This window comes from Oryctolagus cuniculus, chromosome 19, assembly GCF_964237555.1.
Source record: "Oryctolagus cuniculus chromosome 19, mOryCun1.1, whole genome shotgun sequence".
NCBI lineage: Eukaryota > Metazoa > Chordata > Mammalia > Lagomorpha > Leporidae > Oryctolagus > Oryctolagus cuniculus.
Window position 1 is genome coordinate 32,374,037 of NC_091450.1, and position 15,161 is coordinate 32,389,197.

The 15,161-nt window shown below is 61.8% G+C and overlaps 2 protein-coding genes across 3 annotated transcripts; one reads left to right on the plus strand and one right to left on the minus strand.

The window, feature by feature from the left end:
• The first annotated feature begins 2,995 nt into the window (after positions 1–2,995).
• Positions 2,996–8,270, plus strand: ZSCAN10 (zinc finger and SCAN domain containing 10). Of its 2 annotated transcripts, XM_008250633.4 has the most exons (5): positions 2,996–3,642; positions 4,253–4,565; positions 4,679–4,743; positions 4,853–4,910; positions 5,621–8,270. In XM_008250633.4, exons 1-5 carry the CDS (start codon positions 3,247–3,249, stop codon positions 7,153–7,155), a joined length of 2,367 nt encoding a protein of 788 aa, XP_008248855.3. In that variant the 5' UTR covers positions 2,996–3,246; the 3' UTR covers positions 7,156–8,270. The 2 variants fall into 2 exon arrangements, with proteins under 2 accessions (XP_008248855.3, XP_069919887.1); XM_070063786.1 differs by lacking the exon at positions 4,253–4,565.
• A 2,206-nt stretch (positions 8,271–10,476) lies between these two features.
• IL32 (interleukin 32) lies at positions 10,477–13,278 on the minus strand. Its single transcript, XM_008250632.4, has 7 exons — positions 13,174–13,278; positions 13,029–13,083; positions 12,205–12,243; positions 12,057–12,116; positions 11,682–11,711; positions 11,488–11,544; positions 10,477–10,961 (listed from the first exon to the last, which is right to left on the minus strand). The coding sequence occupies exons 1-7, from the start codon at positions 13,179–13,181 to the stop codon at positions 10,647–10,649; spliced, it is 564 nt and encodes a 187-aa protein (XP_008248854.2). The 5' UTR covers positions 13,182–13,278; the 3' UTR covers positions 10,477–10,646.
• Positions 13,279–15,161: the final 1,883 nt, after the last annotated feature.

A 15,161-nucleotide genomic window follows, 5' to 3' on the forward strand; every position in this document is an offset into this window, starting at 1 on the left:
AGGGATCGAGATCTCCCACACCCCCACAAACATGCTGCAACAGGAGCAGCCGGGAGCTGCACTCCATCTGCACCTCTGTACGCGGCAGGGACCCACATGCTGTCCCCGGGTGTGCATCAGCAGCATGATGAACGGGAAGTGGAGGTGGGACTGCATCCTCGGCACTCGGACATGGGATGCGGGTGCCCCCGCGGTTGGTATGGTCAGGTCCCCTCCCAGGATCGAGCTGGGACCGAAGCCACTTCCTAGGATTCTTGGAAGGACTTCGGGTGCCGACGTCGTGGAGACCTGTCTTGCCACGGCCATCTTCCCGTTCCAGGCTCTGCACCGCTGTGCCCTGGAATGTCGGCCCCTGTGGGCAGGGCCTGCTTCCCCACCTTTAGCTCAGCACCTGACACAGGGCACGGCGGTCCCCTCCTGGGGAGGGGGCTAGTTCTAGCTCTAGACCCACAGGCAACACTGGGATTGGGATCCAGAACGGTCCCTTTGTTTCTCTCTGGCCCCACCCTCCCCGAGGCTGGGCAGTTAAGGGTTAACTCTAGGACGCCCTTCACCTGAATGGGACGGGGCAGGGAACTTCCTGTCCCACTTTCTCTGAGCCCTTCCCCAGGCTGCTGAGCTTGGCTCTGGCCCGGGAATCCTCGAGAACCCCTCAACACCTCTGCCTCCGCAGTGCGGGCCCTGGAGTGGTGAGTTGGAGGGCGGCCTGGCTCACAACAGCTAGGAGAGAGAAGGGAGGGGGCTTGAGGCCTTGGTGGTGGGCTGGGCGTTGGAAGAGTCTCGGGAGGCTGTGCGGGGTTGTGCTGGGAGGCCTGGTGCCAGCCAGCTCGCGGGACTCTGGCGTTGCCGGCATCAGGAGCGTCCCTGTGACTCTGGAGAAGGAGCCAGGCTCCACGTGCACCCAGGTAGACAGACCGGCCTCGTCCACCCCGTCCAGCGCCAGGAGGGGAGCCTGACCAACAGAGACGGGCCAATCTGGCACCTGCACCGGACGCAAGGAGAGAGAGGCATCCGCCTTTTGCCCCTTCCCCAACTTTGGCTAGGAGGGTCTCAGGGCAGCCCCTCCATCCCCCATCCCCCCCCCCCCATCCCCCGGCTGGTCCAGCCCTTGCCTCTGGGTTTCTCTGGGCTCGAAGTTAAGCTGGTCAAGTGTGGGATTGCGGCTGGCGTCTCCCCCGCCCCCAGCCATCCCACCCCCCGTGGAGGTGCATGTTAATAGGGCTTTTGTGCTGGCGGCCTGGGGGGAGGGACAGGCTCTCTGAGGCCGACCGCCCGAGTTCCACCTCATTAAAACCTTTTGGTGAGGCCTCACCTGGGGATTCCAGCCCCCGCTTGTGGCTAGGACTGAGAACTGGAATTTGGAATCCTCTTCTGGTTCCTGCTGTGGCGTTCTGGCAAAGGCCGGGGATGTCACCGACAGCAGCAGCCATTTGCACAGTGGTCCAGAATCACTTTCCTCCTTCAGCAAATGTTGGCTCCACCCAACCTTGATGAAGGCACCCATCACCTCTGAGCTTGGTCTTTGCACTTGAAAATAAAGCGATTACACTTCAGCACCCAGGCTGTTGCAAGACCATCAGGCCCCATTACAGTGCCTGGGCCGGTAAGCACCGGGTCCCTGCCATCCGCAAGGATGAGTGAGGGAGTCTGCTTTGCACTTAATACTAAAAGCTCAGACTTCTGCCTCAGACATTGCTGCCTGCATGCCTCCGTTCTTGCAACCTGGAGGCGGCCATTGCCATTTTGCAACATCTGCCTAACAAGCACTCAAGTGCTTGGTGAACAAGTGCTGAGCTAGACACAGTTCCCACCAGCAGGCCAGCGGAGGAAACCGGTCCAGGGTCCCTGCAAGTGCTCCCTGGTGGGAGAGGGAGTTGCTGTGCTGTGGGATCCAGGAGGGAGGCGCCGGAGACCAGATGCCAAACTGTGGGAAAGGCCCTGGTTGGACTTGGCTGTGCAGGGGGATGGGGACGGGGAAGGGGAGGGTGAGAGGCTGGAGAGACCAGGAAGCAGCTGTGGGCGGAAGGGAGGGCTGGGCAGGCAGGCAGCAGCTACACCTGAGTCAGGGTCGCCACATCACTCTGGGTTTTCTCCGCTAGTTACCCCCACCGGAGAAGAAAGGTGGCGCCTTCTCCTTTATAAAGGGCCCCACAAACTGTCCCGAGAGCGGGTTACCCTCTGGGGCCGGTGGCTGTGCCTTTCAGCATCGGAGCCACCGGCTGTAAAATGGCACAGATGCACCGACGCCGGGGCCTAGTCGCTGCTGTGGCCTCTGGCGGCACCGCCCGTGGGACCCGGCGTAACCAGCACGTAGAGGCGGTGGATATCCGGTGTGCCTGCGTGGTGAGGAGGGGTGGGCCAGGCCTTCCTCGACTCCTCTGCCTGGGAGGCCCGGGGTGGGGGTGGGGAGTGGTGTGAGCGACTGTTCCGAGGAGCCCCGCCCTGGGGATGAGTCTGCTGTGGGTGGGACTGAGCTTGGGGGCGTTCCCTGGGTGCCTCCGGCCGAGCCGACCGGGAGTTAGCGCCACCGTCGTGGGCCGGGAGGAGCCCTCCTGCAGAGCCGGCGCCCCCTGGTGGCCTTATTGGAGGCCCTCGACTCCCTTTATCGCTGGTCAGACTCTTGGAATGGGGAGCCCCCTCCCCGCCTGCCGCCCAGGGGTGACGGACTACACCAAGGAAAATCCAAATTGGAAACTACAGCAGGAAAGAAAGGGAAATGAGGCCCTCACGTGGCCACCCTCCCCCAGTCCCCTTGTCCGTCTTAGGGATTCGTTCCAGTTGTTCGTGCCAGAGAGCGTCTAGCTGGAACTTATTCCTGGCAATGCCCTGTAAACTGGGCACTGGCTCTGCACACCAGATCGGGTGGAGTTGGTCTTGATGGCCAGGGGCCACCTTGCACGTCTGTGTGCTCCCCAGGTGACTTCAGGGGAGGGAGGACAGGTCCCTCCCCTCTCAGGGATGCAGGCTCCAACCACTGGGCTAGGGGGACAGGAGGCTGTGGGAGCTGCAGGAGGGCCGAGCACACAGAACTCTCCGGGTTTGCTGCCCTTGGTGCTCAAGCTGACACCTGGTCTGTCCAGCCCGTGCGTGGACAGGCGCTGCCTCTGCCCCCTGGGTGCTCTTAGCACTGATGACACAGGCGGGGGCCGATGGCCCTGCAGCGGGATCTCACCCAGGGTCTTCAGCTCCACAGGCGTGGGGACCTGGCAGTAGGACCGGCCACAGGGAAGTCCGCCGCGGTGAAGGATGCTCGCAGAGCCAGTTCCAGCCGCCCAGGAGCAGGAGCAGCTGGGCGCCGTCAAGCTGGAGGAGGAAGAGGAGGTCGGGCAGGAGGATCCCCGGCGGACAGAGGCCAGGCCCCGGCCCGAGGTGGCCCACCAGCTGTTCAGATGCTTCCAGTACCAGGAGGACATGGGGCCGCGGGCGTCCCTGGGCCGGCTGCGGGAGCTGTGCCGCCACTGGCTGCGGCCAGCTCTGCACACCAAGAAGCAGATCCTGGAGCTGCTGGTGCTGGAGCAGTTCCTGAGCGTGCTGCCCCCGCACCTGCTGCACCGCCTGCAGGGCCAGCAGCTCCGCGACGGCGAGGAGGTGGTGCTGCTGCTGGAGGGCATCCCTGGGGAGGCCAGCCACGCGGGGCCTCTGGTAAGGGGCGTGGGGGCTCGGGGACGGCCCTGTGGCCCTGGGAGGGGCGTGGGAGCTCGGGGACGGCCCTGTGGCCCTGGGAGGGGCGTGGGAGCTCGGGGGACGGCCCTGTGGCCCTGGGAGGGGCGTGGGAGCTCGGGGACGGCCCTGTGGCCCTGGGAGGGGCGTGGGGGCTCGGGGACGGCCCTGTGGCCCTGGGAGGGGCGTGGGGGCTCGGGGACGGCCCTGTGGCCCTGGGAGGGACGGAGCTCGGGGACGGCCCTGTGGCCCTGGGAGGGACGGGAGCTCAGGGGACGGCCCTGTGGCCCTGGGAGGGACGGAGCTCGGGGACGGCCCTGTGGCCCTGGGAGGGGCGTGGGAGCTCGGGGACGGCCCTGTGGCCCTGGGAGGGGCGTGGGAGCTCGGGGACGGCCCTGTGGCCCTGGGAGGGACGGGAGCTCGGGGACGGCCCTGTGGCCCTGGGAGGGGCTCTCCACACCCCGCTTCCCCCGGCCTGCCAGTGCCTCCCCAGCCTCCTGACTCCTTCCCTGGGTGCCTCTCCCATCTCCTGTCCCACCCGGGGCAGCCCCCGAGGCCCTGTCTCACACCTAACACCCTGTGTTTCCAACAGGATTTCAGTTTCAGTGCTGGCAAAAATTGTCCCCGCGCAGACATCCCCTCGGGTGAACAGGGGGACCTCTCCCAGGCCCCCGGCCACAGCCCCAAAAAGGAAGTGCCCTCCGAAGAGCCCGCAGCCCTCGCTCCACCCAGTGAGCCGGCTCTGGCCCCGCCAGGGCCCACCAAGCCTTCCGACCTGGGAGAGTGGAGCCGGGTCACAAGTTCAAGGCAGCCATCCAGCCCGGCTCCCCAGTGGACACTCCAGGTCTCGCCCGACAGCTGTGAGGAGCCGGAGCTTGGCGAAGCCAGGGATCTGATGTGTGCGGGTGAGGCGGCTGGGGGTGGGGTGGGGCAGCAGCCCCCAGGTGTGGGGTGGGGGAGGAGCCAGTGATGTTTGTGCCAGGCTAAGAGCGTCTCCTTCCTTCCCCTCCGCTTCCAGAGCCCCAGGGCCCCGCACTGTGGTCGGAGCAGAATTCCCGGGATCAGGAGCTGGCAGCCGTGCTGGTGAGCAGGCCTCACCCCAGGGGCTTGAAAGCCTCGAACTTCCTCTGCCTCTGCAGTTTCGGCAGATGCCGGTTTTCCTCGCTCACCCAGCGTCTCGCTCTTGTTATAGGAGTCCTTGACCTTTGAGGATGTCCAGGAGAAAAAGACTGGACCTGCACACCCTCTGGGTAAGGGACCCCTCCTCGGGGGCAGGCCACCCATGGCTCTTCCTTACCTAAAGCTCAACCCACCTCACTGAATGGCCTCCCCCCATGCTGATGGTGTCTGAACTGTGTGAGAGGGAGGTCTTCCATCCTCAGGTTCACTCCCCAAATGGCTGTAAGGGCCGGGGCTGTGCCAGGCCAAAGCCAAGAACCTGGAAAACCATCTGCGTCTCCTCCATGGGTGGCAGGGGCCCAAGCACATGGACCACCCTCCGCTGCTTTCCCAGGCTCATCAGCAGGGAGCTGGATGGGAAGTGGAACAGCCGGGGCTCAAACTGACACCGGTGTGAGATGCTGGCCTCGAAGGCCCCTTTTGGGCTCTTTGATGGGCTGTCTTGAAGGCCCATTTGTCCAGTTGTAATCATCAACCTTTGACTGAACCCGTAAAATAGGTGGTGAAGGGAGGGCCAGCCCACGGATGTGGGTGATGGGGGGGACACTTTGCACGGTGCTGCAAGTGAATTTCACACTTTACAGTGGTTGTCGTGATAGATTCTGTATTTGGCTGAAATTAAGAAAAAATAAAACAGGCAGCTGAGGAAGGCATGCTCGCCGGAGCCCCGCCCCCAGCTCCACGGTCCCAAGCTTCTTTCAAACTTCCAGGGCTCAGATCCTGGCCCTTCCCTAGAGGCCTTGGAAGAGGCCTGGCCATCCCTGTCTTGCTTCTGTCCTAGGATTCGGAGGCACAACCACGGACAAGGATGAGTTTAAAAAGGAAGAACCCAGCGGGGCGGCCTGGCCCCCTGCCACCGAAGCAGATTCCAAGGCCCCAGAGCCGCCCGCACAGTCGCCGGGGCCAGGCCCGGAGGCGAGCTGCACGGGTGCAGGGGGCTCCCCTTCCAGCAGTGGCGAAGTTTTAGAGGCTACTGCGCCGGGGGCCGCCGCCTCCTCCGATGAACAGCTGCAGTTCCTATGCACCGAGTGCGGGGTAAGCTTCCGGCAGCTGTCCCGGCTGAAGGCGCACCAGCTCCGCTCTCACCCGCAGGCGCGCTCCTACGTGTGCCTGTGCTGCGGCAAGAGCTTTGGCCGAAGCTCCATCCTCAAGCTGCACATGCGCACTCACACGGACGAGCGGCCGCACGCCTGCCACCTCTGCACCCACCGCTTCCGCCAGAGCTCGCACCTGACCAAACACCTGCTAACGCACTCCTCCGAGCCCGCCTTCCTGTGTGCCGAGTGTGGCCAGGGCTTCCAGCGTCGCAGCAGCCTGGTGCAGCACCTGCTGGCGCACACCCAGGACCAGAAGCCCGCGTGCGCCCCGGAGGCCAAGACAGAGGTGCCGGAGCTGACCGTCATCCTGTGCACCCACTGTGGCCAGAGCTTCCAGCACCGCTCCAGCCTCAAGCGCCACCTGCGCATCCACGCCAGGGGCAAAGACCACCGGTGCTCCGAACCCTCTAGCAGCCCCAGCCCGAAAACCAAGAGCAGGCCCTACGTGTGCGGGGACTGCGGCAAAGCCTTCCGGCGCAGTGAGCACCTGGTGACCCACCGGCGCCTGCACACAGGGGAGCGGCCCTTCTCGTGTGAGGCCTGCGGCCGCAGCTTCACACAGAGCTCCCAGCTGGTCAGCCACCAGCGTGTGCACACCGGTGAGAAGCCCCACACTTGCGCGCAGTGCGGCAAAAGCTTCGTGCGGCGGGCCGGGCTCGCCCGCCACCTGCTGACGCACGGCGGCCTGCGGCCCCACCACTGCGCTCAGTGTGGCAAGAGCTTCATGCAGACGCAGGACCTGGCCCGCCACCTGCGCAGCCACACGGGCGAGAAGCCCTGCCGCTGCAGCCAGTGTGGCGAGGGCTTCAGCCAGAGCGCGCACCTAGCGCGCCACCAGCGCATCCACACCGGGGAGAAGCCGCATGCCTGCGACACGTGCGGCCACCGCTTCCGCAACAGCTCCAACCTGGCCCGCCACCGGCGCAGCCACACCGGGGAGCGGCCCTACAGCTGCCCAACGTGTGGCCGCAGCTTCCGGCGCAACGCCCATTTGCAGCGGCACCTGGCCACGCACGCGGGGTCGGGCCACGAGGCTGAGGCCCCCCAGGAGTGCCCGGAGTGTGGCAAGACCTTCAGCCGCAGCTGCAACCTGCTGCGCCACCTGCTCGTGCACACCGGCGCCAGGCCCTACCCCTGCTCCCAGTGTGGCCGCAGCTTCAGCCGCAACTCGCACCTGCTGCGCCACCTGCGGACCCACACCCGGGAGACGCTGTACTAGCCTCGCCACACGCACCCCTGCCTGGGAGACCCTGTACTAGCCTCGCCACACGCGCCCCTGCCTGCGGCACCGCCCCTGCCACGCACGCCTCTCTCTGGCTTCACGTTGGGCCTCTGTTTCTGTGACACCTCATGCCCCCACTAAAAAGGCCTTTAGAAAACAGTACCCCTGTTTCCTCCTAAAGCCACCACAAGGCCATGGCGAAGTCTTTCTCGTGTCCCCATCCCAGCCCTTCTCCAATGGGCTCCGTGGGAGCTGGGTGGGGAGGGGGCCAGCTGACCCCGGGCAGTTGCAGGGAGGCCCAAGGAATCTCACTCTGCAATTTTTTCTTGCCCAGTCTAACCCCTGAACCTGAGCAGTCTGATCCGGTAGCGGCCAGCCTTCCATGGGTCTTTACATTTAAATTAATTAAAGGCAAATGAGAGGCTGGCGCTGCGGCTCACTAGGCTAATCCTCTGCCTTGCGGCGCTGGCACACCGGGTTCTAGTCCCGGTCGGGCGCCGGATTCTGTCCCGGTTGCCCCTCTTCCAGGCCAGCTCTCTGCTGTGGCCAGGGAGTGCAGTGGAGGATGGCCCGAGTACTTGGGCCCTGCACCCCATGGGAGACCAGGATAAGTACCTGGCTCCTGCCATCGGATCAGTGTGGTGCGGCAGCCATTGGAGGGTGAACCAACGGCAAAGGAAGACCTTTCTCTCTGTCTCTCACTGTCCACTCTGCCTGTCAAAAACATAAAAAAAATAAAATAAAAAAAAGGCAAATGAGAAGTAAAATCCTGGATGGTAGATTATTGTGGAAAACCTCTTGTTCTGGAACCTTGCTAACTTTTCAAACTGAAGGAACATGAGCTGCCTGCAGCTCACGTCGGGCTGGGCTGACAGAACCTCCTCAGCCCTCGCTGGCTCCTGCACAGGCCCTGCCTCTGGGTGCCCGTAAATCAGGTGGTTTCCATGAAGCCACAAGAGAGTCAAAGCCCAGAGGCACCCACCCTTCCTGTTTGTGAGGTCTGATGGTTTTCAAGAAAAACAGCTCCATGTCTCGGTTATGTCCACACCTTCCTAACTCTTCCTTGAAAGGAACTGGACTTAGCCAAGGGAGAACTGATCCAGACTCCAGGAGGAAATCAAATGAACCTTGGACACGGCCATCAGAAACGTCCCAGGCCTGGGGAAGGTCCGGCTCTTTTGGGGTTGAGGGGAGGATCGGGCTTCACCGAGAGCCACTAGATGTCAGCAGCAGGGTCATCTCAGCCAGGACCGTGGGGGAGGGGATTTCAGAGGAAGAACCTGTCCAGTAAGGGACTGAGGAGTGAGGGCCCCCTTTCCTGGACACCTGCTGTGGGCTGGGTTATTGGGGGGGAGCGAGGCAGGAAGTGCACCTGAGGGGCAGTTTCCAAATTAAGGAGATGGCACCCCCGGCAGCCGGAGCAGCAGGTGGCTGGGTGAGCAGCTGGACAACATTTGTCCGGAAGAAAAGATGTACAATGTGTTTGGCCGGGCAGGAAGAGTAAGAGGCTGTTTACCGCGGAACGGTTGCTGAGGTTGGTGGGCAGGGGCTGATTTCCTTCTTTCTTTCTAGATTTATTTGAAAGAGTAACAGACAGGAATCTTCCATCTGCTGGTTCACTTCCCCAGTGACCACAGCAGCAAGGGCCAGGCCAGGCTGAAGCCAGGAACCCCATCCAGGTCTCCCATGTAGGTGACAGGTTCCCAAGTACTTGGGCCATCTTCACATTAGCAGGGAGCTGGACCAGAAGCGGGGCACACAGGAGCTGCTTGATACGGGATGCCGGCACTGCAGAGAGCAGCTGAACCCACTGAGCCACAGCATCAGCCCCCAGTCACTTCATTTTTCAAAATAAATCCTTTAGCTCTGGCTAATGGATGGAAATGCCTTGAAGGAGGCCAAGCCGGAGAGAGCAGCTAGGAGGCCATGAACTTGTCCAGGCTCCCAGTGAAGGAGCCTTCAATATGGCACGGGGTGAGCCGTGCGGTGGGAGAAGCCCTGTGGCAGGCAAAGGGGTGAGGGGAAGTGGAGGTTTGACATGGGGTCACTTGGGAAGTACAGGGGAGGGCTGTGACAAAATAGTGGCAGAGAGAAGTTCCCAGGTCATGGCCAAAGATAGGAAAACGCTGGGTCAGGACCTGCAGCTGGGCAGCACCTGGAGCTGAGGCCTCAGGCCAGAGGGAGGCCAGAGGGAGGCCAGAGGGATGTCTAGAAGGTGGGAGTGAAAGGTGGAGGCCTAAGGTCCGGCAGGGCTGTGCCCTTGGTTATTTCCCCAACCCCCCAGGAGTGGCTGGGCTGATGTCAGGTCCATTGTCCACCCGTTCCCCTGTTGGGATCCCAGCGTGGCCCCCATGGGGACAGTTCTAAAGCTCCAGAGTTCATTGCTGTTTTCCAAGAGTGTCAGAGGAAGTGGGTTCTGACCCACAAAGACAGTCAACACCCTCCCAGTGCTCCCCGGCCAATGCAGCCCAGCACTTGTCCCAGACGTGGGCCACCCTGCAGGTGCTTCCTCACCAGCCCCCGCCCATTTCCTCCTAGAACCCCAGGACTGATCAGGTCAGCCCTCCCATCCCATTGTCTCAGCAGCTGCTGGTCACTGGCTGAACGGGAAGAAGCTGATCTCTGTGTGTCCACCTGGCGGGGGGTGGGGGTTGGGGGGAAGGGGGAGCGTCTTCTAGGGCTCCTGAACTTGGCCTCAGAGACAGTGATAATATTCACTTCCTCTTGCTCCTCACTCTGCAATCTCTGTAGGCAGGGTCAGTCTCAGGCCCAGAGATTTGCCCTTGCCCTGTCCCTCCACTGCCTCCATCCTGGTCCAAAAGGCCCAATCCAGCCACGTGATCTTGGGGGGAGACAAGCCAGAAATGCTGTGGGGGGGTTGTTGTGACATGGTGGTAAAGCTGTCTCTTGTGAGGCCGGCATCGCATACTGGTGCCAGTTTGTGTCTCTCTGCTGCACTTCCAATGCAGCTCCCTGTGTTGGTCTGAGAAAAGCAGCAGAAGGTGGCCCAAGTGTTGGATCCCTGCCACCCATGTGGGAAACCCAGAGGGGGTTCTAGACGCCTGGGTCAGGCCTGGCCCAGCCCTGGCTGTCAGGTGCCTGGAGCCCAGGAAAGGGCAGCCAGTGGGCACCTGTGGTGCGCCGGGCACTGTGAGAACAATGCGCCAGGCTGCAGTTCTGGAGTCCGAGTTCATGGTGACCGGTGTCCCCAGTACAGAGGTCGGGTGGAGCCCTGGCCCCACTGTTTCTGGTTGGGACCATGTCGCCCAGGCCCAGTCCTGTTGTGCCTAACAGAGAGAGCTCCAGGCAGGCCGTGGGTTTCTTTCCAGCATCTTTTATTAAGGCAGTAGAGCGAGAGTAGCCGGTCAGCTCTGCAGGTCAGGCAGGAAGGGGCTGGGGGCGGGAGGTAATGATGGGCCCAGGGTGCGCAGGAAGGCGTAGACACTTCAAAGACTTTAAGAAGCGGGGAGCGCAGGGCTTTGAGCTCCCTAGACCCCAAGGGGCAGCCCAAGCCACTTCATCAGGGAGCAGCGGAAACGCTTCAGTGTGCGCCACACGAGCTCGACGGCGCTGCGCAAGGCCTGCACCCCGGCGGCCACCAGCTCCTGCAGCCAGGCCAACGCACGCTGCCAGCGCTGCTGCAGCCGGCCCAGCATTGCCCGGAACCACCGCCGCAGCGTTTCCCAGAAGCTCTGCCTGGACTGCTCGCCGCCTAACCGCTCGTATCTCTGCCCAGAGCCCGACGGCCTCTTGACCCGAGATCGCAACTCCAGTTGCATGTCAGAAGACAAAGGAATGGTCTCCTGTGGGGGACCAGTGCTGCTCAGGGTGCGGTTGGTGGGGGGTGCAGGCCCAGACCCCAAACCCGCCCCCCCCCGGCTGCTGCCTGGAATGGAGGGAGTCTGGGAGACAGAAGCCCGCAGAAACAAGCAGGCTCTCCCCAAGCCCTCGCCTTCAGCTGCCCTCTGTGGCAGAGACCATGAGGGCTGCAAGAGGAGGGGTCTTCACATCCATGGAGGGTGCCATGAAAAGATCAGCTTTTCATAGGCCCCCCAAAATTGAAGTCCAGGCATGGTTTTTGCATGAATGCATTTTCCATGAACTTTTTGAAGACCCCTCGTATGTGCTTGTCCATTGACGGCTCTGACCCCAGCTCCAGGCCCCCGTGGGCTCTAGCAGGCTCATTGTGTGCACATGGGGGGAGTCAGGGGTGGGTGCCAGCCAGGCAGCCACCTCCTGAGCCCACTAGCCCATCCCTGGGGAGCTATGCACACAGGGGACGGGGAGGTAGGGGCAGTAGTGAGGGCTGTGACAGGTGCCCCAACTCACCAGGTTGTTACGAAAGTGGCTCTCTACGTTGTCCAACAAGACCTCGTTGATGCTGTCCTGGGGAGACAGAGTGTGGGCAACACAGACACTCCTCCTACTGGGCCCCAGGGTGCTGCCCGCACATCCGGGTGAGCCCAGACCCCACAGCCTGGAGACCAGGACTACACCATAGGGAACAACAAAGCCAAAATTACCTCCAGTGACTCCAGACTGGACTCGTCCAGCTGTGGGGTGGGGGTGGGAGGAAATCACATGGTTCAAACCCGCAGCCTCTGTCACTCCACTCTTCTCCCGGAGCCCAGCCTGTTCTCAGCTCCACGCCCACCCTGGGAACCTACTCTGCCAGCAGTATGATGTGGCACGAAGACAGCCCTGAGTTCCCTCTGCGTCTCCCACCTGTGCCTCACCTGCCACAGGTGTGAACTGAGAAGCTAGTGGGCTGTAGTTTCTGTCCAAGGTAAGGGATGAGCAAGCCTGACGTAGCACCTTCATCATCATCACCATCCTCATCCTCACCCCCCACCCAATGTGGAGAGCCTGGGGGTGGGGACATGTGAGCATCGACCCACCTGTTCACCTCTTAAATGTTGGCCTTGGGCAACAGAAATGAATCTGTCCAGGTCCTTGTGCTGTAAAGAGGCACAGAGTTGGCCTGGATCCCAGGTGGGCAGGAGCCTCCTCAGGATGCCCACTCAGGCCCCCTGCCTATCGCCTTACCATCTTGTACGAGGCTGTGTCAATGTCATCACAGGGTAACTGTGGAAAGGAGAGAACACTCAGGCCTCGTGTGGCCTCAAGTCACACACACACCCCCGACACACAGGCATGGACACTGTGCCTGCTCAGCACGGCAGCCCACACCTCCGGGGCCCGGTGAGAGGCGGCCAAGGGTGGATTTGCTGGGCTGGGCTGGGGAAGGGCAGCACGGCCACTCCTCTCCGACACTGCCAGTGTCAGGCAGGGCCTTGTGGCATTCAGCTGCCCCTCAGACCTCTGACCCCGCCTTCCTCACCCCCCCAGGCTCTGGGCTGGCCCCACAGAGGCAGGGAGGACCCCACAGAGCACCATGGAGGACCTGGCCAGCCTCCCATTTGCAGGGGGAGAGTGGGGCACCCAGGTCTACTGGCCTGGGCCGTTCTTGGGCTGCCGCAGCCAGGCCAGCCCTCAAAGGGTCTTTGTCCAGTCCAGGGCTGTGCTACCCCACCCCAGGCCTGGCATCCCCCCTCATCCTTGTCTCCAGCTCCCCACACCCACAGAAGGTATAAGCCCTCCTGTGACAGACACCCACGCCCTGCCCTGCCCGGCGGGTGCCGCTCACGGCTCACAGAGCTGTTCCCACAGCCCCTCCCGGAAGGGAGTCTGTCCCGCAGCCACTTCCTGCTGAGCGATGTGCAGAGCAACGTGAAGCTGACAGCAAGCCCCATCAGCAAGAGCAGAGAGCCCAGCACTCAGCCCCCAGCACTGGGGCGAGCAGGGCACAGCCAGGGAGAGGCACCCTGTGGGGAGCTGGCTGGGGCCCAGCCACCACCTGCTGCACTCACCTGGGAGTAGCCCATGGCGCTTGGATGTCCAGGAGCCCAGCCCGCTGGAGAGGAGCTGGCGAGAAGAAAGGGTCTCAGAGAGGCAGTGCCGAGGCCTTGGGGACCCCTGACTCCCACCCCAGCTGTACTCCCCAGGGACACTCACCCGCTCATCCCTGTCCTCTTGGTACTAAGGCCAGCAGGGGACTGCCTGGGAGGACAGAGCAGAGGAGGCTCAAGAGCTGAGGAGGAGGGAGGAGCTGGCCCTGGGCGGAGCCTCCCTTAGCACGGCGGGGTGGGGGTGGGGGAGGGGAGCACACGGGGTGGGGGGCAGGGAGAAAAGAAAGAGAAAGAATGAGGAAAGGAAAGTGGGGTGGGGTGGCCGGCACTGTGAACAGCGGGTGAAGCCGCTGCCTGAGGTCCTGCAGCTCCTCTGAGCCCCATTCCCGTCCCTGCTGCTCCATTTCAGATCCAGCTCCCTGCTGTTGCTCCTGGAAGAGTAGAAGCTGGCCCAAGTACTTGGAGCCCCACTACCCAATGGGAGACCTCGATGGAGTCCCAGGCTCCCGGCTTCCCCTGGCCCAACCTGACCATTGCGCCCATTTGGGGAGTGAACCAGAGAATGACAGATTTGTGTGTGTGTATGTCGTGTGTGTGTGTGTGTGTGTGTGTGTAACTGCATTTTAAATAAATAAAACAAATCTTTAAAGGGACAGAGAGAGAGAGAGAGAGAAGAGAATGGAACAGAGTTAGAGAGACAGAGACATAAACTTGAGGTGCCTGAGTTGGGGGGGTCTCCCCCTGATCTCTGGACCTCTGGCCTTGACCCTGTGCTGAGCCAGCTCGAGAGGCAGGTGGGGTGCTGGTGGGGAAGGCCAGACTGAGCCCAGCAGGCGGGAATTCCCAGCGTGCAGGGGAGTGACGGGGTCTGCGGGGAAGGGTTGGCACTCTGCTGGGAGCTGCACGTTAAGTTCAGAGTTCTGACAAGACTGTGGCAGCCACTAAGCCTGAGGCCCTGGAGAGGGCAGGGGGTCTGCTGGGGGAGCCCAAGGCAGACACTGACTGGGTTCTCCTGACCCCTCCCAGTGCCAAGGGCGCTTGAGGGGAGTCTGGGTCCCCACCCTGAGGGCCTGCCGCATTCAGCCTGTCTCACCTCCCTCCTGAAACCACAGCCCCTCCCCGGCGGAGCACTGCCATCACGGAGGCTTCCCAGGGCCACCAGCTGGAAATGCCTTCTCTCCTGGGGGGCAGGAGCCCAGCCACCTCGTCTCCTGCCAGCATCCGGCCTCCCCACACTGGCCGTCTCCTCCGTGTGTCTGGGTCCGTTTTTTAAGTTACTTTTTTAATTAAAAATTATATATTTATTTCAAAGGCAGAGTTACACAGAAGGAGAGACAGAGAGCTCTTCTACCTGCTGGTTCACTCCCTAAAGGACTGCAACAGGCTGGGCTGGGCCAGGCCGAAGCCAGGAGCCTGGAACTTCATCCGGGCCTCCCATGCAGGTGCAGGGGCCCAAGCACTTGGGCTGCTTTCCCAGGCAATTAGAGGGAGCTGGATTGGAAGTGGAGCAGCCAGAACTTGAATTAGTGCTCATGTGGGATCATGTGGGATGCCAGCACTGTACTTGGTGGTTTAACCCCTGCACTACAACCTACAACACCAGCTCCAAAAGCCGCTTCTTTTCTTTCTTTCTTTTTTTTTCTTTTTCTTTTTCTTTTTTTTTTTTTTTTTTTTTTGAGACAGACAGAGACAGAGTGTTCTCACTGTTTGGTTCACTTCCAAAATGCTCAAAATGTCCAGTGCTGGGCCAGGCTGAAGCCAAAAGCTAGGAACTCGGGGCTGGTGCTGTGGCATAGCGGGTAAAGCTCTCGCCTGCAGTGCCAGCATCCCGTATGAGCCCTGGTTCTGATCCAGCTCTCTGCTGTGACCTGGGAAAGCATTGGAAGATGGCTCAAGTGCTTGGGCCCCTGTCCCTGCGTGGAAGACCCAAAAGAAGCTCCTGGGCTTCAGATCAGCACAGCTCCAGACGTTGTGGTCAATGGATAATGAAACAGTGTACGGAGGACTTCTCTCTCTCTCTCTCTCTCTCTCTCTCTCTCTCTCCTCTCCTTCTTCTTCTCTCTGTGTAACTCTGACTTTTAAATTAATTAATTA